The sequence below is a fragment of the Physeter macrocephalus genome, chromosome 4, assembly GCF_002837175.3.
Source record: "Physeter macrocephalus isolate SW-GA chromosome 4, ASM283717v5, whole genome shotgun sequence".
NCBI lineage: Eukaryota > Metazoa > Chordata > Mammalia > Artiodactyla > Physeteridae > Physeter > Physeter macrocephalus.
Genome location: NC_041217.1, coordinates 137071915 through 137097952, shown reverse-complemented (window position 1 = coordinate 137097952; position 26038 = coordinate 137071915). Strand labels below are relative to the sequence as shown.

At 41.8% G+C, this 26038-nt stretch overlaps 1 protein-coding gene across 1 annotated transcript in view; it reads left to right on the top strand.

The window, feature by feature from the left end:
• USP24 (ubiquitin specific peptidase 24) overlaps positions 1–22684 on the top strand; it is a 159433-nt gene extending 136749 nt beyond the window's left edge. Inside the window, exons 56-68 of the mRNA XM_024119918.3 lie at positions 2742–2838; positions 5184–5300; positions 5690–5782; positions 7541–7643; positions 8799–8920; positions 9795–9908; positions 11561–11626; positions 13662–13728; positions 15157–15235; positions 19174–19249; positions 20163–20249; positions 20590–20700; positions 21698–22684. Coding sequence (XP_023975686.1) covers positions 2742–2838; positions 5184–5300; positions 5690–5782; positions 7541–7643; positions 8799–8920; positions 9795–9908; positions 11561–11626; positions 13662–13728; positions 15157–15235; positions 19174–19249; positions 20163–20249; positions 20590–20700; positions 21698–21760 — 1195 coding nt within the window. The 3' untranslated portion in view covers positions 21761–22684. The remainder of the gene's footprint in view (positions 1–2741; positions 2839–5183; positions 5301–5689; positions 5783–7540; positions 7644–8798; positions 8921–9794; positions 9909–11560; positions 11627–13661; positions 13729–15156; positions 15236–19173; positions 19250–20162; positions 20250–20589; positions 20701–21697) is intronic.
• Positions 22685–26038: the final 3354 nt, after the last annotated feature.

Here is a 26038-nt window from a genome sequence, read left to right as displayed (position 1 = left end):
GGCCACCCAATTTAAAGTAGGTCTGCCCTATTGTTTGCTCTGTCTCCTCCACTAAACTTCAGCTTCCTGATGGGCAGAAGCTACTCCATTTGGTTCCCTGCATTAAGTGCTCACGTATTTGTGCATGAATACATGCATACAGTTGAAAAAGAGAGAACAGATAAACATTCCTTTGAAGTGTTTTTGCCTGTCCCTTTAGAGTTTGCATTAAAGATAACCTTTCACCCATTTTTCCAGCTTAATTCCAAAATATCTTCCCATTAGGACTCCTGAGTATTGTGTTAAGCAGTAGAACGTCATAGAATCATCATCCATTTGAAAGGAACATGGTAAAATATTTAGTTTACCATCAAGCAGGCTCACTCTAAATATCTCCAGAGAAACTCAGTAACTTCCTTTGGTAGTATGATTTGGTTTCTTAGAATTCCTAATGGTAAAGAATCTAGTGAATTACCTAATCTAAGTGTTCCTGGTACAGTCTATTATATTTTGTCTCTTTCTTTATAAAGCCCAATTACTCATCATTATCAATTGCTCAGTGATTTGAAGAATTAATATTCTCCTTTCTCTAATTACTTATTTCTTTAGAACTTTTAAGATAGCTTAAGTTGTCGTTGTTACAACTAAAAAATAAACATATACTGTACTAATACCTCAGTAACTGTGCATGTGAAGAGGCTGTTGTCTCTCAGATTAACCCCTCTGTAGTCCTTTCGGGGGACAATTTTTAAATGTAATTATAAGTGTAAAAAATTAAATTAGTAGCAAATAATGCTTGCAAATTGATCTAGAGAAATTAAAACTACTAACATGAAGGGTACTTTACATCTTTAAAATTTTTTTTATATTGTGGAAATTTTTTAACATACTCCAAAGTCGACAGAATAACGAACCCTCTCCTGTACCCATCCCCAGCTCGAGTTGTCAGCATTTGGCCAATCTTGTTTGCTTATCCCAATTCCCACACATGCTCACATGCATACTTTTCTTTTATCCTCTGAAATATTTTAAAGTAAATTTCAGACATCATATAATTTCACTATAAATTTTCAGCATGTATCTCTAACAGGTTAAGTTTAAAAAAAAAAAAAGTGAGTGCTTTACCATCATCACTCTAAACAAAAATGATAGTAATTCCTTCCTATCATCCTATACCCAGTCCATGTTCAGATTTCCCCAGATGTCTCAAAAGTGTTATTTTACCATTGAATTTGTACAAATCAGGCTCCAAGTGAGCTCCATTTGGTCTCCATTTGCTTTGTTATGTTTCTTAAGGTTCTTTTAATCTGTAATTGTTCCATTTCCCCACCACCTTTCTTGTCATGCCATTTAACTGGGATGAGACAGGTCATTTGTCCTGTAGAACTGCCCATATTCTGGGTTTGTTTGCATTCTCACGATGCTTCCTAATGTCTGTGATAGGAAATGTGGAGCACCCCCTATAGATACTCTTTCCAAAAGAATTGTACCTGAATCTGATCAGACATCTAGAGCTAAATATTACAAGAGTACTTGTTATCTTTTAAACTTGCCTGGAGTTGCCACTTAGAATCTTAGTGGATGTTGAACAGAGCCTTTGTGTCAGGTTCACATTAGGTAGCTAATGCTTATTAGCATTGACAGTTACGTGCAATGAGCAGAAGTGAAGTGGCTTCAGAAAGCTCCGCTGTCATCTTCCTGTGGGGAGAAGGAGGGCAGGGCTGTCAGCAAATGCTGCCCTCAGACAGGGACCAGAGCAGTTTTCACTGCTGTGACCTGAAAGAATGCCTCAGGACAGTTTTGCCTTGGGTCGTCAAAATTATGTTATATTAAATCTTGCTCATGGGACAATGAGACTTTTCTGTTAAGAGATATTAGAAATGATAGGTAAGTTTTCACTGTGCTGATTATAATATGGGTTGTCATGTCAGAGTGCGTGTGTGAAGCAGAGAAAGAAAAGCTGACTGTGGGGAAGCATGCAGTTGCCTAGTTGCTCTCAGGTAGTTACACCACTGCCCGGCGCCAGGGAGCGGGTGTTTCTGCCTGACCGTGCCCGCCGCCACATCTGAGGCTGCTGCCTCTACCGCCCTGGTGGTGTGGAGGATTGGATTAGGTCATGCCTTTGCAGCGGGCAGTGTAGTATCCCAGTGTAACACTGGTGTGCCAAACATGATGGACATGTCTGATAAACCTTAAAACTGCTGTCATCATCATCATCATCATCATAGAAGAAGAAGAAAGGAAGGAAGCAGGACCTTTTCAGCCTCCTCATACTTCTGGGAGGACTGAGTAATAAGTAAACGTTGGGAGGGAAGAGGAGAGGAAAGTGAAAGGATGGAAACACCAGGTGCACAGGGGGATTAGGAGGTGCTGTGTTGACTCAGAACTTTTAACTTGTGTCTTATTCTGAGACATTGAAGGGGTGCCAGGGAGAACTACTCCTGAGTGAACAGAACTTATAAAATTTTAGGGTCTTTGCTTGTATATCTCTTGAAGTCTGAATTTACATTTATACAGATACTCATCTTAGGGGAAGAAAGGAAGAAGAAATGAAAAAATCCACTTTCCGTGTTCAAGGGTCTTGTTTTCCTTTTTCTCCTCCTTCCTCCCTCACAAGGGCCTGTGTGTGCTGACGCTCTCAGGAGACTTGAAATGACATCTTGGAGTAATTTTTTTCTTGGACAGTAGGTGGGACCATGTTGGGAAGGTCGGGTTATAGAAATCTATCTTGCTTTTTCACACCACGTTTCTCTTTATGTTAGGATTTTCTTGTTGGAGTGCAATGTGAGAGAAGTACGTGTCGCTGTGGCCACCATCCTGGAGAAAACCCTAGACAGTGCCTTGCTTTATCAGGATAAGGTCAGTCTTATTTTCTAAATGTTATTTACACATTCTGTTTTTACCAAATGTTTCAAAGTGTACATAATACGAAAGAAAGCCTAGGATTAGAGTCTGGTAATTATCCACATAAAATGCACATTCTGTGCACTGACTTCCTGATAAATGCCAGGCTAGAAGGCATTCTGTCCTCTCCTCCTCAGATCCCAGATGTCAGGGTAGGCTAGGAATTCAGATCTGCTTTGGTCTGCGTCAGGATTTTCTCTCTAGAGCACTTCCTTCTCAGAGTCTTCTCTCGAGAGTTTGTGTTCGCTCTCTCTGCATTAAGACCAACCTGAGTCTAGGGTCTCTAGTCTAGACCGACAGTCATTTTGAGCCACCCCTGGCTTTGTCTCTTCCCTCCTAAGTTATTTTCATGATCCGAACCTTCATTTGGCAGTCGGACCAAATAGTGCCGTCCGTCCAGGGGCATTGGCCACAATAGTTCCTTCTTAGATCTCCGTTATTCCCTAATCCTTGTTCCTGTTCTTCTGAATTTCTTCTTCTTCTTAACCATGTTTTCTGTAACATATTTTCTTCTGATTCACAATTCCACACATGCTAAAACAAACCATGGTATTTATTACCATCCTCAGTCCCCCCAAATTTTAAGTCTTAGGGACATAAATGACATGAGTCTGATTATTCAGTCTGTTATTAAGTCCTAGCAAATACAGCAGTTACTTCCCAAGTTTGCTGTTTCAAACAGCTGACACTACATGGAAAACTTTGAAAAATGTTGTTTTCAGAACGAATTGGCTCCTTATAAACTCCTTATAAATTGGCTTGAGGCAGTGTCTCAATGAACTGAATGCAAATTCTAGGAATTGCTGCTTCAGATTCAGATGTTGGCTTTACTTTTCAACCCTGAGCAAGTCCTTTAAAGAGGCCCTTGATCCACACCCAGCACCTGGCACCCAGGCACTTAGTTCCTTCAACAGTCCTGAGCCAGGGTGCACCATTAGACCAGACATGCTCAGGAGCTCTGCTCAATCCAGGATGGAGAAGGAGGTCAAATTTACTCTTCAGGGAGGACCTAGAGGAAGACTGTCTCTCTCAGTTCCAAGAATCCTAAGGAAGTGGAGGTTTACTCTAAGGCGTTGGCTTTCGATCAGCTTAAACAGCAGAACCATTTTTGGCAAAACCTTAACCTGGTTGCAGAATATTTAAAAATAGGTCATTGGGAGCAGCCTAGGACAGTTTGGATACCGTTGCTCTGAAGTACCCCTGTGGAAGTTTTCTAAGATATTTAACATAAGGACCTTCTTACTCTCCTCCTTCCTCCCATGTACAAACCCAGACAAAGGATAAAGGCAGAATTAGTGTAGTCTCCCTACAGCTGGGGTCAGGCCATAGGGCATCCCACCGACCTCTAAGGCAGGGCTGCAGTGGGGAGAAAGGGAAGGGAGTGGTGGAGGACATAAACCATTTGCCTCAGTAAATTCTACTTGATATCCAGCTGATGTATTTTATGTCTATTTTTACCCCATAATGGAAATGGTACCTCTTGCTACCCACTTTATATTGTAAAGTACTTTGAAATGAAGTGCTACATAAATGGTAGATTTTACTGTATATAACGAGTGTGACAGGATGGATGGGAATATTTCGAAAGTCTGTGAGAACCATCTCCAGAGGAAATGAACTGATAAAGAGTAGTAAGGCTGGTCTTAATTCTCAGATCACACATGAATTTCTAGGGACTTGTCCAAAAACAGTTGGGGTGGGAGGGAAAGAAGAAGCAATGTGATGACCAAAATGGTTTCTAAACAAATAAAATGTTTTTCAAAGCTTTCCATGAGGCGTCAGCGGGCTTTCAAGTAAGTTCACAGTTGAGTCGATATTACCGTTGTCATTCTGTCAGGCTGTTGCTCTCCATTTGCTCCATTGGCTTGGTTTCTAGCCCCTATGCCTGTGTCTGTGTTTTTTATTCTTTGCATCTGTGATTATGTGAAGAAGTAGCATAGTGGAGGGAGGGATTCAGAAATATGTTACCGCTAAACCCCCTGCCTTTTAAGAGAAAGAAATGGGCTCTGCAGAAAATGTGACGATTAGGCAGTAGAACTGTGCCCTTGAGTCTGAAAGCTAGGAAACAAAACTAGGCTTTTCTTTTAATTATTTCTACAGTTCCACCAGTCTTCCCTGGAAGATCAAATTGATAATTCTGTTTTTGCTCTCTAAAGCATAAATCCATCTGAATCTGAGACTGGATTGTATCAATCAGACTTTCCTTTTGTTCTTATGGTGATTTACTTCAGATTAATCCTGTTACAAATGTCTGTCTTACACTCTTTTTCTTTATGTAATTTCATCTTTCCTCTAATCAGTTAAAGAGCCTTCATCAGTTACTGGAGGTACTACTTGCTCTGTTGGATAAAGATGTTCCTGAAAATTGTAAAAACTGTGCTCAGTACTTTTTCCTGTTCAACACTTTTGTACAAAAGGTAAATGATTTTTTTCCTAATATAGCAGATTGATAGTCTAAAGGAATTTTATATGTGCAAAAAATTCAGACTGGTCAATATAGGATCTATATGATACGGTTTTATGAGTGTTTCTTCTTAAAAATCTTAATTCATGCATTATATTACTTGCAAGAATTCCGGTGTACGTAGGGATCGTTACTTACTGTTGGAGTAGAAGTCTGCATTGAAACTAGGGGCCATTGTGCAGCACAGCAGGACTGTTAGATTTTTAACAAGTACTTTCTCTATGTAAATTATACCATTTAAAAACTTACTGACCACTTAAAACTTCTCATTTAACTGTATTTTTGGAATAGATCTCTGTCTGGATAGGAATATAATTTGTCATTCTCAATATCTCGTGACAGCAAGGAATTAGGGCTGGAGATCTTCTTCTGAAGCATTCAGCTCTGCGGCACATGATCAGCTTTCTCCTAGGGGCCAACCGGCAGAACAGTCAGGTAATGCCTGCTTTTATATATCCCAGCGAAGTGGCCACGGTTTTGGAAGCCACAGTGTTTCTGTTTGTAGGGAATAAATATTAATTTCATCAGAGTCCAAGTATAAGTACTACATAGCCTTTAAAATTCTTTGGAGTTCAGTTATTTTTACAGCCTCCTCATAGAATTTATTCTAAATGCTGTAACCAATGGGAATGACTAACTAGGATATCACTCAAAATGCAAAGTGCTGAGTGACCTAGGAGGAAAGATGGGTTCTGCCTGGGGGATTCAAAAGCATTCAAGAAATAGTGGCATTGGGTCCTCCACTTGCTCTCTGGGGCTGTGAGCAAGGCTGTGTTGGTGGACGTGCTTACACGGGATGCTGGTCACAGGCCAGGATTCAGATGTGAAGTTGAACCATTACACGCTGAACGATGTTGCTGCAGATGTAATACTCATATTCAGAAAATGAAAGTCAAGTGATTTTGTGATAATAGGGTCAGATATATCAAAAAATGACTCTCCTGGGCTTCCCTGGTGGCGCAGTGGTTGAGAGTCCGCCTGCCAATGCAGGGGACACGGGTTTGAGCCCCAGTTCGGGAGGATCCCACATGCCGCGGAGCGGCTGGGCCCATGAGCCATGGCCGCTGAGCCTGCGCGCCCGGAGCCTGCGCTCCACAATGGGAGAGGCCACAACAGTGAGAGGCCCGCGTACCGCAAAAAAAAAAAAAAAAAAAAAAAGACTCTCCTGTTTGAAGTTCCTATATTGGTGTGTTTCTCCATTCATTGGATTTCTTCTGTTTGATAGATTTAAAATACACAAAATGTGAACATGCTGTAATGATAAATACGGTTTATGGAACTGGTTACTTTTCATGCTGTACCTCTGAAACTCAAAATTCAGTAAAACAGGCAGTTTCCTCCCCATTCTCAGGCAAGAATTACAGCTCAGAAAAGTTGTGACTTGTGACAACCTTGACAAGGTCACAGGGCTAAAGCTCTGGTTGCTCCTGTATGTGATGCATTGCCTAGGGAAGCTTTCCTTTCTTTAGTAAGGGAGACAGACTTGCTACTTAGGCCTCCTCTCAGCTTCCTGTCATACCACCTTGCCACTGTGACTCTTTAGTGTTAAACAAACAAGTACTGACATGCTCTATATGTTGATGTTATGTTGAGATTTACAGTATCTATTTTTCACTTCAAGCTTTTCCTTATCAGGGATTCCATTGACACGGGCAATTGATTTAAATTCATTGTAATTTAAATAAGATTTAATTAATGGTGTTATGTTGTATGATTAATATTGTTTTGCATTTATGGAGCACACGAGTTTGAAAACATTCTACCTTTCATGTTTCATTTGGTCCTCACAACCACGAACTGGGCGGAACAGGTAGGTTATCTCTGTCTTTACACAAAGAAGTCAGGCAGAGAACTCGCCCACATCCGTGCGGTGCAGCGAGTGGCAGAGGAGAGCCAGGCCTGCAGACCTCCAGCCTCACAGGCTTTCCCCACTGTACTGGGTGCAGGAAAATTACCTGGCACAGGGTGAGCTCTCAGTACCTGAATTGAATACATAAATGGATTTGTTTTAGAATATGAGTTAACATACATCTACGTTAAGCCGCTCTTAAGCTGGCTTAAAACCTATGACTTTTTTGGACTTTGACCTGTCCTACTGTCAAACATTGAGAAAGAATGTGGCTCAAAGTATCATGAACCCGCGCACCCTTCTAACCAAAGCACTGACATCCACTTTATTTTCTCTGACAATAGATACGTCGATGGAGTTCGGCACAAGCACGAGAATTTGGGAACCTTCACAATACAGTGGCATTGCTTGTCTTGCACTCAGACGTCTCTTCCCAAAGAAACGTTGGTAAGCTTTAACCTGTCTTTAATACATCAGGAAAACAGAGAGATGGTGAGTTTGTCAGTAACACGTGGAGAGTAACAACGTTGGCAGTTAAATGGGTGTTACTCGTTTCTCATTTGGCTATTTGATATTTTAGGAACACTTGAAGTTTTTTGTTTCAATCCATGTTAAACTTCACCTTATTTTACTAGTTTGTCACAAGAGCAAGCCAGTCATTTCTTTGGGGTGGGATATAGAAGTATTTAACAACACTCTAGGGCTAAAGGTGCATTTCTGCACTGTTTCTAGGCCTTGTCGTGACAGCAACAGTAACAGTGATAATACAGGAAAGCAGCTGAGAAGAAGTCAGTGTTTTCTGTGTGCTGTGCCTTTCCGTGGGGCTCACAGTTTGTGGTGTTGAACCCCCTCAGCAAACCTGTGAGGGCAGTTCCCCTCCTGTGTGTGCAGAAGCTGAGATAGGGAGAGGTCTAGTAGCCCCTGAAAGTCTCACCGCTAGTCAGGGGCGTGGCAGCCAGTGTGGAATGCAAGCCTCTGACCCCAGAGCCCGTGGTAGGGTTTTCATGTCATCTGACCAGGAAACTAGATAAAAATCACGGGGCGTCCCTCTGATCTGGAAATGCCGTTGGCCGTCTGCAGGGACGTGGGAGAGCAGTCAGACGGTCGTGAGCTAGAGTATGCTTCCTAAACTCTGACTCGCCCATCTACAGAGGCAAAGCTACCGCATTCATGAGTTAGAAAGGTTTGCAGAAGAAAATGAGAGTGAGAGTCCTTGCTTTTCTAGCATGTGGGGTAACCCCTTCCACGTGGGTTGATTCTGCTCAGCACAGGTGGTGTTGGCCATTGCGCCACAGAAGGGCCTTGTCCGGGGTCTCTTCAGAGGCACTTTGGGCATTTTTTTTTCATGCGCTTTGTATATTTTAACTTCTTCGGAAGACTGTCTTGGGTGGAATCACCAGGAGTCTAGAGATCTTACACCTACATCCTGGGCATACATTGAAAGAGAGGGGTAAGTGTTTTCTCCCATCTCATGTCTGTGAGGGAACAGTTGTAGGTGCTCAGCGGTTGCATGTATGAATCTTGAGGGGATCGCTTTGCCTTGTAGAGTCGATTTCATGTGATAATATCCAGTAAAGTGGGTTTTTCTTTGGTCCCCTAAAGCTCCGGGTGTATTTAAACAACGGCCGCCTATTAGCATTGCCCCCTCGAGTCCCCTACTGCCCCTCCACGAGGAAGTCGAAGCCCTGTTGTTCTTGTCTGAAGGGAAACCTTACCTGTTAGAGGTATGTACTTGTTCTGCTAAAGCCATTTTCTTTTTGTTTTAGCTGTTTTCTTCTTTTTGAGGAAAAATGCCTTCTGTTACAAGTTGTATTTTGTATGTTGCTCTGATGAAGGGGAGTATTGTTAAGAGAAGTGATTATTTCAAATAATTTTATTTCCTATATGTGTGTCAGGAAGAAATAAGGACTAAATATTCTTAGTCCTCACTGCAACTAAGAATTGGGCCTCAAGATCCAGCCCAGCTAATTACCCCTCCAGGTCCCAGGAGCTAGGTACATGACACCTCCCCAGTCACAGTCATTCAGTTTATTATCAGAGGGTTTATTCCCGATCTCTTGTATGTGTCCCTGGTCCTGCAACACTACAGCTCGGAAGCACATGGGTTTTTCAACCTCAGGAGTATGGAAGTGGGCTGCTCACAACCCCCCATTGTGGCCCATCCACAATGAGTCCCTTCCCCTTCCACCCAGAGCTACCCCCTCTTGAGAACGTAATCTTCCAATCCTTCTTCCATTACTTGATTTACATATATATGACTGTGAACATAATCATACTGGTTTTTAATTACATCAACAGTGCTGTGCTATATATCTCCTTTTTTTTTTTTTAAGCTTAACGTTGTGTATTTTTTGGATCTATCGGTGGTTATTTTAATGGGGGAGGGGGAGATTTACCTTTAAAAATCTGATGAAAGTGACTCCTGCGAGAAAGGTGCACATTTGCACAAATTGTGTTAACTCTCAGACAGACTCAGACTATTTTGAGGCAATGTTTATGATCATAAATCTGAGCAAATTTCAGTGAAAGTCAGAAACAGCATATCAACAGTAAACTGTGACAGAAGAAAGGCTTACTCCTCTTCTGCCCATCCGCTAGGTAATGTTTGCTCTGCGAGAGCTGACAGGCTCACTGCTGGCGCTCATTGAGATGGTGGTGTACTGCTGTTTCTGTAATGAGCATTTCTCCTTCACCATGCTGCATTTCATTAAGGTAGGACCTCGGGAAACCCGGTGATAGCCTGAGAGCCTCTGGGTGAGACACGAGGAAAGCATTCCTTTGGCTCCCAGGCACTATGTTTCTTTTAATAACCTTAATTGTTTTTCCTAATCATAAAAATAGTATATACTTATTGGTTTTTTTTTAATGAAGAATAAAAAAGAACTCAAAATCTGACCATTTATAATATTCTCGTACATTTCGCTTTCATTTTCTATGCATGTATTTTAACATAATTGGGATTTCATTGTCTTTATGATTTTGTGTCCTTTTTTTCACTTGACATTTATAAGTATTTTCCATATCATTAAAAGTTATCTGAGTATATTTCATCCTCTCATGTACCTTAATTTACTTAGCCATTCCCTTCCTAGTGATCCACATTTGCACTGGGTTCAATTCTTAACTATTAAGAATAATACTTTATAGTTAATGATAATGCTGTGGTGACCATTATTGCGTAAAATGGTTTTACAGTTTTAGATTATTTCCCCAGGCAGCATCTAAAATATCAAAAGTAGATTGGTTTTTGTCACCTTCTGAAATAGTGATGTATGTAGTTCATTTATGAAGCTCTGATCAGTGTGTAGTAATTATTTATGTTGCACTTATTGGATGCCAAGCACTGTTCCAAGAATATTACCTATTTAACTCACTTAATTCTCAAGTACATAAGTCCTTTGAGGTAGATATGTTTTTATCACCATTCTGCAATTGAAGAAACTGAGGCACAGGGTCACACAACCAGTAAGTAGCAGAGTGGGAGTTTGAACATCAGCAGGGTGGTTCCAGGGCTGTGCTCTTAACCATATTGTTTACTACTTTGCTGGGGATTATGAGAAAAACCTTTAAGCCTACACCTAGCATTTTTATTTGTTTTTAATCTTTAATTTTTAATTACATGGATAATATATAACTGCATTCTCTTGGTGAAAAACTAAAACGTGCAAACAAGGCCGAAGTCCACCTTGACCACCACCAGCCAGGCTCATCCCCTCTCCACCCTACCCCACGGATCAGTATTATCACATTGTATATGTCTTTCCAGGCCTCATTCACTTACTTAGTACCGTACCTGGCACCTTGCAAGTGCGGTGTTGTAATGCAGTATCCTTTCCTACTACACATATGTATAAGGTTACTAAAATGCACAGGAGTGTGAGTTTTCTGAACCTCGCTTTCTTCACTTAGTGTATCTTGGTAGATCTTTCCGCTTCCTAAGCTGAATTTTGTTATATATTTCACTCATAGCATGCTGATCTCAGAATACTCTCATTTGCATTCTCATAGCTACTCCAGCATGTTCAACAAAATAGGATATGTATAAATGAAATATAAGTATAAATTTAGGCTTGTTTAGTGACTGAAAATTATCTCCCTTCCTTTCTGCTTTTTTTCCTGTCTCCTTCCTAATTTCATAGTAAAATATCAAGGAGGGTTACAGGTGGGAGGAACATAGAGGTTGTTTGTTTCAGTCCCCAGATTTAGCATTTGGGGAACTGAGACGCAGAGAAGGGAACGACTTGCCCAGTATCAGCCAGGAGGTGGTAGAACTAGGGCTGGAATCCAGCCCTCTTGGTTGCCATTCCAGTGTGCTTTCCACTGAAGACTTACTGGAATCTTTATGCTTTTAAAAAATATTTCAGAACCAACTAGAAACAGCTCCACCCCATGAGTTAAAGAATACGTTCCAACTACTTCATGAGATGTTGGTAAGTCATAAATGTTCTAATTCACTTGCATTTAGGTACTTACTAGTCAGCATGTGTTCATGAATAAAAACTGTGTGTCCTTGTGTTGCCTTTGGATTCCTTTGGTCTGTGCTCACTGAGTCCTCTTCGTATCAGCCATTTTTCATGCATTACTGATTTAGAAGTGAGCGATAATAAACTGCCTCATAGGCACTTGCAGTTTAGTGAGGGAGCCAGACAAGTACAGAGGCAATCACAGTGCAGAGAGCAAAGGCCTCACCACGGACAGGAAACTGTGATCGGCTCAGATGCGATCTTGTGTGACCCTGTGACCAGCAGAGGTGAACGGCTGGCTCTACAGTTCACTCGAATCTGAGACACCACTGACTGTCTGTGTACTACTGAAAATATCTTCATGAGCCAAAAAACTGAAAAGTAATCCACTGTAGGGCACATCCCAATTTCAGAAATATGAAAAGAAGGGGCTAAAATTCAGTTGTAATCAGTGAGATATAGTTTTATTAGAAGCTGAACTTAGGTGGAGTGAGCTGCCCAAGGCCATTGTTGAGTAAGTGACAGAGCCAGGATCTGAGCCAAGCGACTGGCCCTGGATCCCATGCTCTCCACCAAACCCCTGGTTTGCTCAGTGAATTGTAGAGGTAGAGCTAGAAGGAGTGGGAACTCGTAGGGCTTGGGGAAGAAGCCCAAACCAGACCAGGAAAGGCTTCAGGTACCAGTGCGTGGGGACTTTTCCCTGTAGGTCAGTGGTGACACTCTGGTAGCCAAGTTCCACCTACATGTCTATTTAAGTTGGCGCAAATTGTCTTGTTTTTTACTTTCTGGATCCCAGCCTGTCTTGCGGAATCAGGTAATCTGGCCACGCTGGCTCCGTTTCCTCCACGCCCCGCCACCTAGAACAGCAGTGGCACACCCCCTCGATGAGGCTTGTGGTCTCCTGTTCCCCAGTGTCGCCACCACCCCTCTTGTCTGCCGCATGGCTCATGTCTTGTCATCTTGGGCTCTGTAGACATTTAAGTTAGCAACTTCTGTGGTCGGTGATGGGCACCATGGAAGGGTTTGAAGCGGGAAAGCGATGTGACCTGATTTATGTCATAGAAAGATTCCCCCGGCAGTTGTCTTGAAGGATGGACTAAAGAAGGAAGCAAGGTTGGAATTGGAAGACCACATAGGAGTCTGTGGCAGTAATCTGAGTGTGAAATAACAAGGCTTGTACTAAGGAGAGACAGGAGTAGAGGGAGCAAGGGCCAGAACAGGAGGTGTTTAGAAAGAGAATCAGTAGAATTTGGTGACTGACTGTGAGCCGGTGAGAGACTAGCCCAGGGGCTTTTTAAAGAGGGGCTGTGGGGGGAGGGGGGGGTGGACCTGGATTCCCTTTAGGTCCCTTAGGCCTTGGCACAGGGTAGGCATTTAATAAACACTTTTGAATATGGCAGTACCTCATGGGTGCCATTTCTAAGAATTCTGTCTTTCTGGTCTTTACCGCCTTCTGGTCCTAGTGCTTTTGGAAGATTGTTGCTCCTTGGGGTGGGACTGCATATAGTTCATCTGCTCAACAACAGACCCATTTAGTTTACTGCACCATGCACGGTTCAGTGCCCGTGCATTAGAAGTACAGCGAGAGTAAGATGCAGATCCAGCCCTGTTTGGCATGGCGTAAACCTCCACATCAACTTGTAGAGCATGTGTCATATCAAAACTTTCACACATTTTTTGTAAACCATAAACCTCTTATCCTTGGGATCATGAAATACGCGTCCATATAACCCACAGAGAACTCTAGATGTTATTGGTAAGAACACGTATTAGGAAGTGAGTGTATCTTCAAATATTACTTACATAATAGTTTTTCATGTTTAGTTTAAAATTTAATATATTGTTGAGAAATACAGCAATGACTTGATATTTGTTTGTATTTGGTTTTGTTATGTTAGAAACTATATAATCTCTTGAATTATTATTTTTTTTTAAAGGCACCAGTGGCTGTAACACAAGTTCCTTCTTTCATTTACCAGCCTTTGTTTCCTACTTCTCCCAGGTCATTGAGGATCCCATACAAGTGGAGCGAGTCAAATTTGTGTTTGAGACAGAAAATGGATTACTAGGCAAGTATGGCTGCCTTACGAAGAAGTGTCTGCAGTAAATGTGCAGAGAGCTCATCGTTCCAGCTAGTCTCTCCTCCCTGGGGTCTGCCCCACACGCTCTGCCTGGCGTGGATCAGTGAGGAAGCCACAAGAAGTCTGGTCAGGGTCGTTGGGCTCCCTCATTCTAGTCAGGAGAATTAGAGCCAGAGGATCTTATCGCCCTGGATACTCTCCTACTTTTAGTAAGACACAGTTTGAGGTCCTTTTACTGGGTCAGGTAAGATTTGGGGGTGCTGTGACTTTCTTCAACAAGCTAAAGTTTGTCCACTTAAGCAAGAAATCTTTCATCCCACTCTGTAGCCATTGAAGAGGAAAAAACTAAAACCTTAGACGCAGGATATTGGCAAGCTCATGAAATGTATTTTTTTTTTTTTTTTTTTTTACCTGTGGTATGAATGCACCCAAATTTCTATTGTCTATTCATAAAAGTTTTTTGACAGTTTTCTTTTTCAGAAGGCTAAAGTGGCTTTAATGAGCTATTTCTTAGGAAAAGTTTAGTTAAAAATAGTCTTATCCAACTCCCACCATCCACCTGTATTTCCAGTCAACTTGAGTCATTTTAGATTTTGCTATGTATTAAGAGAAGTTTTAGGATCTCTTTTTATTGCAGAAAGGAAATTTATGCTAAAAAGGTTCTGTAGCTACAGCATTCTAGGCCACCCCCTTTGGAATGGTGTACTCTGCTCAGGGCAGTCCCCGGGCTCTCTGGAACTTATAGACCATGCACTGCTCAAGAGCAGGGACCAGGCATTACAGTCGTCCCTGGGTACCCGCAGGGCATTGGTTCCAGGACCCACCTCGGATACCAAAACCCACAGATGCTCAAGTTCCAGAGTCCACCCTTCGTATCCACAGTTCTGCATCTGAGTATTCAACCAATCACAAATTGTGTAGTACTATATGTATTTCTTGAAAAAAATTCATATATAAGTGGACCTGCACAGTTCAAACCCATGTTGTTCAAGGATTAGCTGTATTTATCTTTAAATGCTAAAAGCAAAGAGCAGAAAATATTTGTTGAACTGAACTAATACCATACATTTCCATTTATCACAGTAAAAGTATTTTAACTACTCTGTCAGTAGTGTGGTGGATGGAGAACTTTGAAGGCCTCTAGGTGAATTATCAGCCATTATAAATTTTAGTTCCTTTCAGTTCTTGTAAAAGTCAAACTTTCACCACCCTGTGTGTTTCTTGAATACTACTTAGTGTTTCTACCCATTAGAATTTAGGGAATCCTGTTGAGTCAGCCACCATGTTTTTCTTAAGTTTCTTATCTGCTTATCAAAATAGTTTGTTGTAAATTTTCAGAACAAGAGAGCTGTTATTACTTGGACCCACTTTCAGTTTAGTGCTTTATCGTTAAAATTTCCTCTTCTGTTCCTTCAGCTCTGATGCACCACAGTAATCACGTGGACAGCAGTCGCTGCTACCAGTGTGTCAAATTTCTTGTAACTCTTGCTCAGAAGTAAGTATTGACTCAAAATGCAGTGAGGAAATGGTGTTTTAGTTACAAGTCAAATATGACCAGAGGAAAGAAATCTGCCTTGTTTTAGTACCTATAGAATCTGACCCAGTCAGGGCATGCTTGCTTGGATGGTACAGACAACTATTCACATGATCTCCAAGAGATGTGGATGGGGAGTGTTAAAGGTAACAGATCTTACGTAATCCAAGGAAAAAAAAAAATGCTAAACCACCAGGCTTTATGCAGAAAGGGCAGGAGTCCAAGGCAGATTTAGGGACCTCGACAGCAAAGAGTTGATGAACCTCACTCAGGAGATCTTTAGTTAACTACCAACTGTGTCGGCTTCTAGGTCCCCACTTTCAAAATTGTCTCTCAAGAGACAAAGTCATATAACAGCTAATTACACTTATGAACCCAGGCGCTATGCTAAATACTTTGCCCGTATTCTCATTTAACCTTTTCAACAACTTTTTGAGGTTAAGTACTGTTATTAGTCCCATATCATAGGTGGTTTAAGTGACATGCCTGCCATCAGGGCTAGGACTTGATCACAGGCTGACTGACTTCAAGGCAGAGGTTCTTTTTTCTTTTTATTTAACTGTGCTAAAATACACATAACATAAAATTCACCATTTTAGCCATTTTTAGGCATACAATTCAATGGCATTAAGTACACTCATATTGTTAGCGCAGCCATCACCACCATCAGTCTCCAGAACTTTTTTCATCTTCCAGAACTGAAACTCTGTACCCATTAAACAGTAACTCTCCATTCCTCCTCCCTCCAGCCCCTGGCAACCATCGTTCTACTTTTTATCTTCGTGAATTTGACTATCGTAGGTACCGCACATAAATGGAATCATAGAGTATTTGTCCTTTTATGACTGGCTTATTTCACTTATCATGATGTCTTCAAGGTGTATCCACATTGTAGCATGTATCAGAATTCCGTTTCTTTTTAAGGCTGAATAATACTCCATTGTATAGATATATGTGTACTATATTTTGCTTATCTATTCATCTGTCAATAGACCCTTGGAAAGCAAAGGTTCTCAATGTTAGAAGGAAGCTGAGTGGTTTGCAACTTCAGCTCCCCGATTTAGTACGTTGGCCAACGAAAGATCAAAGTGACTGCATGCTAACCCAAGGTTATTTTTTTTTTAATTGAAGTATAGTTGATTTACAATATTGTGTTAGTTTCAGGTGTACAACAAAGTGATTCAGTTATATATTTTGTTTCAGATTATTTTCCATTATAGGTTATTATAAGATATTGAATATAGTTCCCTGTGCTGTACAGTAAATCCTTGTTGCTTATCTGTTGTATGTATAGTAGTTTGTATGTTAATCCCATACTCCTAATTTATCCTCCCCACCCACGCCTTTCCCCTGATAACCATAAGTTTGTTTTCTATGTTTGTGAGTCTGTTTCTGTTTTATATATAGATTCATTTGTATTATTTTTTAGATTCCACATATAAATGATATCATATAATATTTGTCTTTGTCTAACTTCATGAAGTATAATATTCTCTAGGTCCATGTATGTTGCTGCAAATGGCAATATTTCATTCTTTTTATGGCTGAGTAATATATATATACACATCACATCTTCTTAAACCAGTCGTCAGTTGATGGGCACTTGGGTTGTTTCCATGTCTTGGCTGTTGTAAACAGTGCTGCAGTGAACATGGGGGTTCATGTATCTTTTCAAATCAGAGATTTTGTCTTTTCAGGATTTATATACAGGAGTATAACCCAAGGTTATTGAGCAGACTGCACTGCCATCACTGAGTCTTGCACCGAGCTCTTTTTATAGTTTAATTTATTTTGCTCCGGATTTTCGCTGATTCTTAGGCATGGGTATTGCCATCCTTGGACTTGTACCAGAATGAGAATGAGAAATCTGTTGGGATTAATCTGCTGCATTTGAGCATCCTCAACAGATTTAAATGAGAATAATTGAAATAATGCATGAACACGCGTTTTCCAGATGACATAACATTTTAGACACAGATGGAAATCATTCTGCCACAATCGTGCATTCATTAATTAGGCTTCATATTGGCAACATGTCATCATAAGCCCTTGCCTAAAAGTGGCATTTCCAAGTAGTGTAGGGGCCACATAGCATGTCTGATGCCAGGAGACACACGGTCCAGACATCAGTAGTGTCTTTATATGTGCTTCCATACCCTGCACATATCACGTTTTATATACATTAGTGGCAATATCCCCATCGGTAGTGTCTTCAAATAAGGACAGCTTTCTAGATGGGCAAATAAAAGTGGAAAGCGGGGGGGTCTCCAAAATCACATTTTAAAATTGTTTTTCCCATATCATTCTTATTTAAATCACAAAAGTTAAAGACTAGTTTGATTTTATCAAGAGGTCATTTATTGGACACCTTAAAACTACTAGAAGAGAACATAGGCAAAACATTCTCTGACATAAATCGTAGCAATGTTTTCTTAGGTCAGTCTCCCAAGGCAATAGGAATAAAAGTAAAAATAAACAAATGGGACCTAATCAAATTTCTAAGCTTTTGCACAGCAAAAGAAACCATAAACAAAACGAAAAGACAACCCATGGACTGGGAAAAAATATTTGCAAATGATGCAACCGACAGTGGCTAAGTTTCCAACATATACAAACAGCTCATACAACTCAATAACAAAAAAAACAAACAACCCAATCAAAAAGTGGGCAGAAGATCTAAATAGGCATTTCTCCAAAGAAGACATACAAATGGCCAATAGGCATATGAAAAGGTGCTCAACATCACTAATTATCAGAGAAATGCAAATCAAAACTACAATGAGGTAATCACCTCACACTGGTCAGAATGGCCATCATTAAAAAGTCTACAAACAATAAATGCTGGAGAGGGTGTGGAGAAAAGGGGAACCCTCCTACACTGTTGGTGGGAATGTAAATTGGTACAGCCACTATGGAAAACAGTATGGAGGTTCCTCAAAAAACTAAAAACAGAGTTACCATATGATCCAGCAATCTCGCTCCTGGGCATACATCTGGAGAAAACCTCTAATTTGAAAAGATACATGCACCCCAATGTTCATGGCAACACTGTTTACAATAGCCAAGACATAGAAGCAACCTAAATGTCCGTCGACAGAGGAATGGATAAAGATGTGGTGTATATATATACATGGAATACTACTCAACCATAAAAAAGATTGAAATGCCCTTTGCAGCAACATGGATGGACTTAGAGATTACCATACTAAGTGAAGTAAGTCAGACAGAGAAAGACAAATATCATATCACTTAGATATGGAATCTAAAATATGATACAAGTGAACTTATTTATAGAAAAAACAGACTCAGAGACGTAGAAAACAAGCTTATGGTTACCAAAGGAGAAAGGAGGTGGGGGAGGGATAAATTAGGAGTTTGGGATTAGCAGATACACGCTACTATATACAAAATAGATAAACAACAAGGTCCTACTGTATAGCACAGGGAACTATATACAACATCTTGAAATAACCTAACAATGGAAAAGAATCTGAAAAGATATATTCATAACTGAATCACTTGGCTGTACACCAGAGACTAACACAACATTGTAAATCAACTATACTTTAATTTAAATAAATAAATAAATACGTTATTTATTAAGTGTAATTTGTTGTGGGTATTTTTATTTTTCATTTTCCAACTTGGAATTTTAATAGAATGAAGTGGGTGAGTTAGAGGTAGATAAGAAACTTTTCACCACATATTTATCTTTTACTGCCCTTTGAAGTTTAAACATGTGAATGTGTCTAAACCAAAAAAAGTACACATTTAATGTAAAGACAACTGAACTTTAATGAAAGTAGCACTTGTGTTTCCAAATTTTAAAGTACTATATATATAAGAAGTATATTTGCAGAGAAGGCATTTGGCTAATAAAAATTTCCTCCAATCACCAGGTGTCCTGCTGCTAAAGAATACTTCAAGGAGAACTCCCATCACTGGAGTTGGGCTGTACAGTGGCTGCAGAAGAAGGTAATTGAGTTTTTAACTTTTCTGGCTATAACATAAGAATCAATAGCAGCATATCTTATCAGGAAAAATCTCAAACTTAATTTGGAGATTGTCCTCAAAATATTTTCAGAGTTCAGACTTTTTTTTAGTACAGTTGATACCTATCTTTATGCATTTAATTTGTATCTTAATACATGTGTTTTAATTTTATGGGTAAAAAGGTAAGGATGATTATATAAGAGATAATATTGATATTTTAGTGAGCTCTTGAGAATGGAAGTGGAATCTTCTAAGAAAGGATCTCCTGATGTGACAGAAAGTCTGGGTCAATTTATATGCTATTTTAGATGCTTTTTATTTTCATTTTATTTATCTATTCGGCTGCACCAGGTCTTAGTTGCAGCACGTGGGATCTTCATTGCCACATGCGGGATCTTTAGTTGCGGCATGCGGGCTCTTAGATGCGGCATGCGGGATCTAGTTCCCTGACCAGGGATGGAACTTGGGCCCCCTGCATTGGGAGCATGAAGTCTTAACCACTGGACCACCGGGAAAGTCCCTAGATGCTTTTTATACTGTAATATCTAGTGGTAGAAATCGTGGGCTCACATGGGCTTATTTGTCATCTCTGATGACATTTTTTTAAATATTTATTTTATTTATTTATGTTTTTGGCTACGTCGGGTCTTAGTTGCGGCACGTGGGGTCTTAGTTGCGGCATGCAGGCTTCTCTCTAGTTGTGGCGCGTGGGCTCTGTAGTTTGCAGCACGCAGCCTCTCTAGTTGCGGCACACAGGCTTAGTTGCCCTGTGGCATATGAGATCTTAGTTCCCCAACCAGGGATCAAACCTGCGTCCCCTACAGTGGAAGGCGGATTCTTAACCACTGGACCACCCGGGAAGTCCTCTGATGGCATTTTTGACTTTCTGTCTCAGATGTCAGAACATTACTGGACACCACAGAGTAATGTCTCTAATGAAACATCAACTGGAAAAACCTTTCAGCGAACAATTTCAGCTCAGGTGAGAGTTGTCTTTTGGTTTTGTGTGGCTTGAAATCCCTAAGGTAGGATTTTTAGTATGTTTCTCAGAAACTGCAGCCTCAGAAAAGAGGTATAGGTTAAAAATGAGTAAGGATGGAAGAAACAATTGATTTTCTATGAAAAGACAGCAAGTTGGTGTACAGTTTGAGAGTTACTTGCCTGGAAGAAAAGCAATGAGGGTCGGTCAGTCTGGCCCCCACTGCCACAGAGGTTGATGTGAAGGCACCACCTCCAAAGGTCAAGTGAAGGGTAGTCTTCCTCAGTGATGCTGCTGCCACTGCACACCCCCTCACTTTTTCTTGTGTTTCAATCTCCGGCAGGACACATTAGCATATGCCACAGCTCTCCTGAATGAGAAGGAGCAGTCGGGAAGCAGTAACGGGTCGGAGAGCAGTCCTGCGAATGAAAACGGAGAGAGGCACTTACAGCAGGTACAGTAGGGCATGTCCTGTGCGAAAGGGCAGCGCCTGCTCTGAGCTTCTCCAAAGAGAATCTCCATAATCAAGAGAGAAGGGAGACACCAGCTCCACCCTCTAGTAGTCTCTGCTCAGGACTCACTCACTGTGTGCTTAGAAAGCAGAACAGTGCTGCACCGTGAAATTAAGCCAGGCTTTGGCCTCAGTCTCTGCTGGCTGTTCTGTTGAGCTTGGAGAGCGTCCTGATAAAGCCAGGCTGCAGATGTGGTCCTTCCAGATTGTACCTTGTTCTGCTGGGTTATGAAGAATCACCCCTTCCTCCTCCTGCTCTCACCAGCCTTCCTGGAAACACAGACCCTTGAAAAGAAGGGCCTCATACTATTGAAATCTGTTTGTCAGGGGAGTCAAAGAGTAATTGTAAGCTTATTTTTTAAGTATTTTTAATACTAATCGCTACAGTAGAAAAAGGAATGCAATATTTATTGAACACCTACTATGCAAAATAATGCAGCAGGTTTAAATGTAATGATGTGTCTCGTGTCTCCCCTCTGGTCTGTAACCTTCTGTAAAGCCATCTCTGTAGCTCCATCACAGTGCATGGCACAGAGGCCTCATTAAATGAATCTTGCTGATGTTCTGTGTGCTGTTTTGTTTGTTTCTAAATCTTTCGGATCCTCGTAACAACCTTGTGAGGTCGCTGTTACCCTGATTTCACAGAAGGAAACTGCGACTCAGCATAGTGATTTGATTTAACCCAAGGCCACATTGTGACTGCAGGCAAGTCACTAGGTTGTTTCTGTGACTAAATGAGAACACAGAAATGAAAGTTTTGCATAATCAGGAATTATCAAATATAAGGTGTTACACTTGTTACATTTTGTTGCCCTTTGATAAACATTAAGTAGTTAAATGAGGACATGTTTAAACTGCAGAACACAAGTCCGTTGGCAGAGAAAAACTTTTTTCTCTAACTTAACTCTGTATGTATTTAACTTCTTTTCCTTTCCCAAAGGGTTCTGAATCACCCATGATGATCAGCGAGTTAAGAAGTGACCTGGACGATGTCGATCCCTAGGGGACGTGCCCAGCACATGAGGAGAAGTCACGTCACGGTTACTGGATGCTCAGGACCTTTTGAAATCAGAATCTCATCCTTGAACCCTTTAGAAGAGCCTGGAGGCCGGACCGGGAGAGCCTGCCGTGACGGGAGGAGCACGTGTTTAAGGAAAGCACTCTTCAGCCCCCGGGGAAGTCCTGGGGGCTGTTTGGCAGCGGGAGAACTCCGGCCTGTGGATCCGCTGACCCGGGGCACAGCCCATATGTGGATTGACACTTTTGTGGAGATTTTTGGAAATAAACCCGGTGGCAGACTGTTTTGTTACATGAACATAGCAAGAGTGAGTGAGGATAAAGCTGTTGCTTTCTCTATGATGCTACAAAAGAAATTCCTTTGGTTTTTATATTTAAAAAAAAAAAAAAAAAAGCAAGCTGCCTTTAGATGAGTGCAGGCAAATTTTTAATCTTGCAGTAACAATGAATAGGAATATCCAATTTAAAATGATGTAAAGATATGTGATAAAAATTCCTTTTCACTGTAAAATAGTAGTTAAAGAATTCAGTTTACACAGACCTTTGTATTTAATATGTCTCCCAATTTGTATAGAATTTCAGGTGGGTCTGGATGAGAGCTCTGCGCATAAACTTGGATCTTGATGAAATGTTACCAGGATCAAAAATTGGGAAATTAAGCTCTTTAAGGTATTTTTCTGATATAATTGAGATTGAAAGAGCAATAAAAAAAAAATGCTGTGTTCTGCAGAAGTACAGGGTGCGTTCTTTGACATCAGTTACTGAAGAAGTTGCGAGTTGTTCCCAAAATAAATTTTAAAAAGAGCAAAATAAAAAGCACTTTAAGATATAATTTTATTGAGCTTGACTTCATAAAATCATCTTTTTAATGCTTGGAGACATATTGAATAAACTGTAGTCTTAAGTCATGTGACCTGCAATCATTTGCTTTTGCTGAAAAATAATTACTGAAACCCTTGGTACTGGTTGTATATGAAGTTTAAATATTTGAGTTGAAAGACACTGCTTTGTGAGTTTCTAGACATTTTAATGCAGAGAAGGAATTTGAGACTTAGTTTCTCCTCAGCATGACTAATTGACACTAAAAAGATGGGGACAAGAAATAACTAGTAAGCAACTGAATAACCATCCATTTTGTTGTGTTTCCCAAGTCTTGTACCATGCACTCATTTCAGGTTAGATGCCAGCTCCCCCTTTTTCTGGAGGGGAGGGGGGATGCCAACATATTTCATATATTTTGTATGTTTTGGGTTTTGAGTCACGACACACATTTTCAACCCTGTTTGCCTTCAGTTGTGTGCCCTGCCTTGTCCTCTGCTCACCACGCACAGGACTAGGGGAGCCTCAGGAAGAGCCGAGTGGCCCCAGTCGTAGATCTGCAGAGTCAGAGAGGCTCAGTGGACCCGTGACAGGACAGACAGCTGCTCCCACCGCGCGCTGCAGGCCCTGTCATTTCACGGTCGAAGGTTGAAGTTACGGTGCAGCCAGGCTGCAGTTTGTGATTGCGTGACAGACTGGTGGTGGCTTCTGTCAAAAGACACTGAGTAGGTGGAGGGCCGACACCTAAGAGCAGAACTGCACCCCAGAGAAAGGGTCAGAGGCAGCCGGCAGATTTTCTGTGGTTCTGATGTTCTTGCAAATTTAAGTGTGATGTTTCAAAATGGATTCTGAGCACATGAATACCCCATGTCCTACTATCTCCCCAGCCGTCCCCTCCATCCCCATCCTCACAGAGCAACCCCACAGGGCGTGACGCTGAAATGCCAGCCGCGATAAAGCATGATGATACCACCCTGGCCGCTGCGCTCTCGGGAGGCCAGATTCCGGAGTGAAATTGCCACCTCTGTCCCTTCTTTCCTGTGGAAACAATGCCTTCCACAGCCTCCAGCACCTGCTCCCTCACAGTCATGTTCATCAGGACCAGGATCACCTGTCACTGATATTAGGTGCCCTGGTTGGTTTGCTCACATTGTTGCTGCAAGGAACATCACTTTCACTTCGCCAGTAACCTTGATTTCCAATGGCTGCAGTCTACGAACCTGCTGATGACTTTTTTTTAATGTCATACAACAAAGTGACAATTACGACAGGCTTACTTTGGAAGAAGGGTCATTTTTACTGCCAGTTTTTTTGGTTGAAGATGTTTTTATAAATCTTTCAAAATGGTCTGCAAATCGAGTAGGAATTGCACAACTAAACTCAATGCCATGTGCTCTCGAGAAGCTCCCTTCGTGAGGCCCTTCTTAGGATGGCCGAGTCAGCCCCTTAGAGGCATCCTGGGAGAGAACGCAAATGAGCCTTCCAAAGGGCACCTGGCCCGTGACTTCCCCTGGAGCCCACGCACGGCCCTGACAGAACAAACGTGGGCCTAGAGCACGTGTCACCAGACTCACCCTGTCTTGCTCCACACTCCCTGCTAACATCGAGGTGTGTGCCGTTACCTTTTGAGCTTGGAACGAGCAGACTGGAATTTTCCTCTGCTACCTCTTGTGTACAAAACTTGTTTATAAAATTTCAAAAGGAAGTAGATAAACTAGGGAAGAAACTTAATTCTAAATTTGGTTCACTGAGTGGCAGTTCTTAGCTTCTGAGGGTATAAAATAAATTTTTCAAAAACAGTTGGGGGTTCACTGACATTTTTCTGTGTATATCAGAAAATGGCTATGGTTGGGGGAAGGGGTGCCAGGGGCCAGTGACCTGGTGGGAAATGGTGCTGATTCCTCTTTGTACTTTGCACTGACGGTGTGAATAAGGTCCACTCTTTAATAATGAAGGGCAGTGGGTCTTTTTCTAAGCCTTTTACTGTTTCCTCCTCTGGATACCCTGACCATTTCAGGATTCATTTGCAAAGCCGGATAAGGATGTGCTAAACTCAGACCAGTGGCCTGTGGACATCTCCCCCATAGCTTTCAGGTCTCCCAGTGGTCCCCAGCATAAATCACGTCCCTGGTCAAGCTGGATTTCTTGCTGGACCCCGCAGGTCTCAGCCTCACCCCTAATGTCCTGCGTTTGCCCACATGGTTCCCCTCTCCTGGGGTGTTTGCTGCTCCAGACCTTTCTTCTGCTGTCCACACCCATTCCTCCCCAACTCCTGGTGACCAGCTGCCAACCTCTGCAAGAACAGTCGTTCCCTTTTCTCAGATCTTGGAGCCATCCGGGTGTGGACAGCTAAGGAACTGACCCCTGACTCTTAGGTGGTGGGTGAGGGGTGTCCAGCGTGCCCAGCAGGCAGGGTGCCAGCGGGCACACACAAACGCCCACTGGCAGTCAGGCCCTTAGCAGCTGGCAGCTCTTGAACACTTTCCATGACACTAAATTGTCAGCAAATAGAGTTTGAGAAGATTTTTGCTTTTGCAGGCCGATTCCCTGATCACTTATAACGTGGGCTGTTGAGAGCTAGGCCTTGTTTAAGACAGCTACGCTTGCCAGCCTCAGAGTGGGGCTGGGGGCCGGGGGGTGGGGGCGCATTGCATGGGATGATTATACTTGGCCAGGTGGAAAGTTCTGAGGCTGTTGTTAATTTCAAATCATGAAAAATGACCATGGACATAATACTCACTACAGAAGCCTCAGCCACTCGTATAATTAACGTATACCATAAACTGACTCGGCACCAGGCCCTGTGCCAGGTGCTGGGAGAGGAGAATGGAAAGGACACGGGCACCCCACGCGTCTAGAACATTGTGGGGCAGAAGTTGCCAAGGAGGGGGAGCCCTGGTTGCTGGGGGGACTCGGAAGCGAGAGGAAGACGCTGATTTTATCCCAGGACGGGCACAAGTACTCAAGTACCTGTACTCAAAATACAGACTCTCCTCAAAGGCTTGATTTACTCAACCACCCCACAGACTGTTATCAGGCATGTGGTATAAGCAAGGCCTCATCCTAGACGGTCAAATTCAGGCAAGAGTCATGACAAGTTTTTATTTTAAAAAGTCACTGTATAATAAAAATGCTACAAAACCCAGAATAAATATCTTCAAGTTACAAAAGCAAAACAGAGATCTAGAAAAGCTGCTTGCTGTAAAAAGGCAACAGAGAGTTGTTGACAAACAGACCAAAAAGATAAATGCGTGTTTGTTTGCTTAGGTGGGGCTGGGGGTAGGGGAGCTCAAGGAGGGAGAGTTGCACCTCCCCCTTCTCCCCTTCCCCCTCCATCCCTGCATCCCTCCAAAGGCCTCTCCACTCAGGTCCCCGTGAATCGGCCAGTGCCTTTTGCCCAGTTTTCTGTCCTTGCTCACAGGGCTACCCCAGGTCTGTGTTCCCT